General features: G+C 77.9%; 1 protein-coding gene across 1 annotated transcript in view; it reads left to right on the plus strand.

The window, feature by feature from the left end:
* Positions 1-166: 166 nt before the first annotated feature.
* The window catches only part of SLC25A17 (solute carrier family 25 (mitochondrial carrier; peroxisomal membrane protein, 34kDa), member 17), a 20,009-nt gene continuing 19,786 nt past the window's right edge, over positions 167-389 (plus strand). Inside the window, exon 1 of the mRNA XM_010564121.1 lies at positions 167-239. Within this exon, the coding sequence (XP_010562423.1) occupies positions 186-239 (54 nt within the window). The 5' untranslated portion in view covers positions 167-185. The remainder of the gene's footprint in view (positions 240-389) is intronic.

The raw sequence follows: 389 nt of genomic DNA on the forward strand, positions 1-389 counted from the left end.
TCCCGCCCCCAGCCGGCTGAGGCACGGCAGCGCGCATGCGCCGGGCCCGCCGGAGGGAGGGTCCGCCGGCTAGGGGCGGGGCCGACCCGCCACGTGACAGGAGGGCGGTCGCCACGGGGCGAGCGGGGGCGGCGGGCGGTAGCCTGGGTCTGCCCGGGGTGGGCGAGCGGGCGAGAGCCGCGGCGATGTCTTCCATCGCCTCCTACGAGAGCCTGGTGCACGCCGTGTCCGGGGCTGTGGTGAGCGAGCGGCTCGGGGTTCGCGCCGCGGAGCCGTTGCGGGCGGCTCCCGGTGTGTGTGGGGGGAGAGGGCGTCTGGCCTCGGCTGTGAGGGGACCGAGGGGTCTGGGGGCGTCTGGCCTCGGCTGTGAGGGGACCGAGGGGTCTGGG

The sequence above is a fragment of the Haliaeetus leucocephalus genome, unplaced genomic scaffold, assembly GCF_000737465.1.
Source record: "Haliaeetus leucocephalus isolate CR32 unplaced genomic scaffold, Haliaeetus_leucocephalus-4.0 Scaffold0, whole genome shotgun sequence".
In the NCBI taxonomy this organism is placed as follows: domain Eukaryota; kingdom Metazoa; phylum Chordata; class Aves; order Accipitriformes; family Accipitridae; genus Haliaeetus; species Haliaeetus leucocephalus.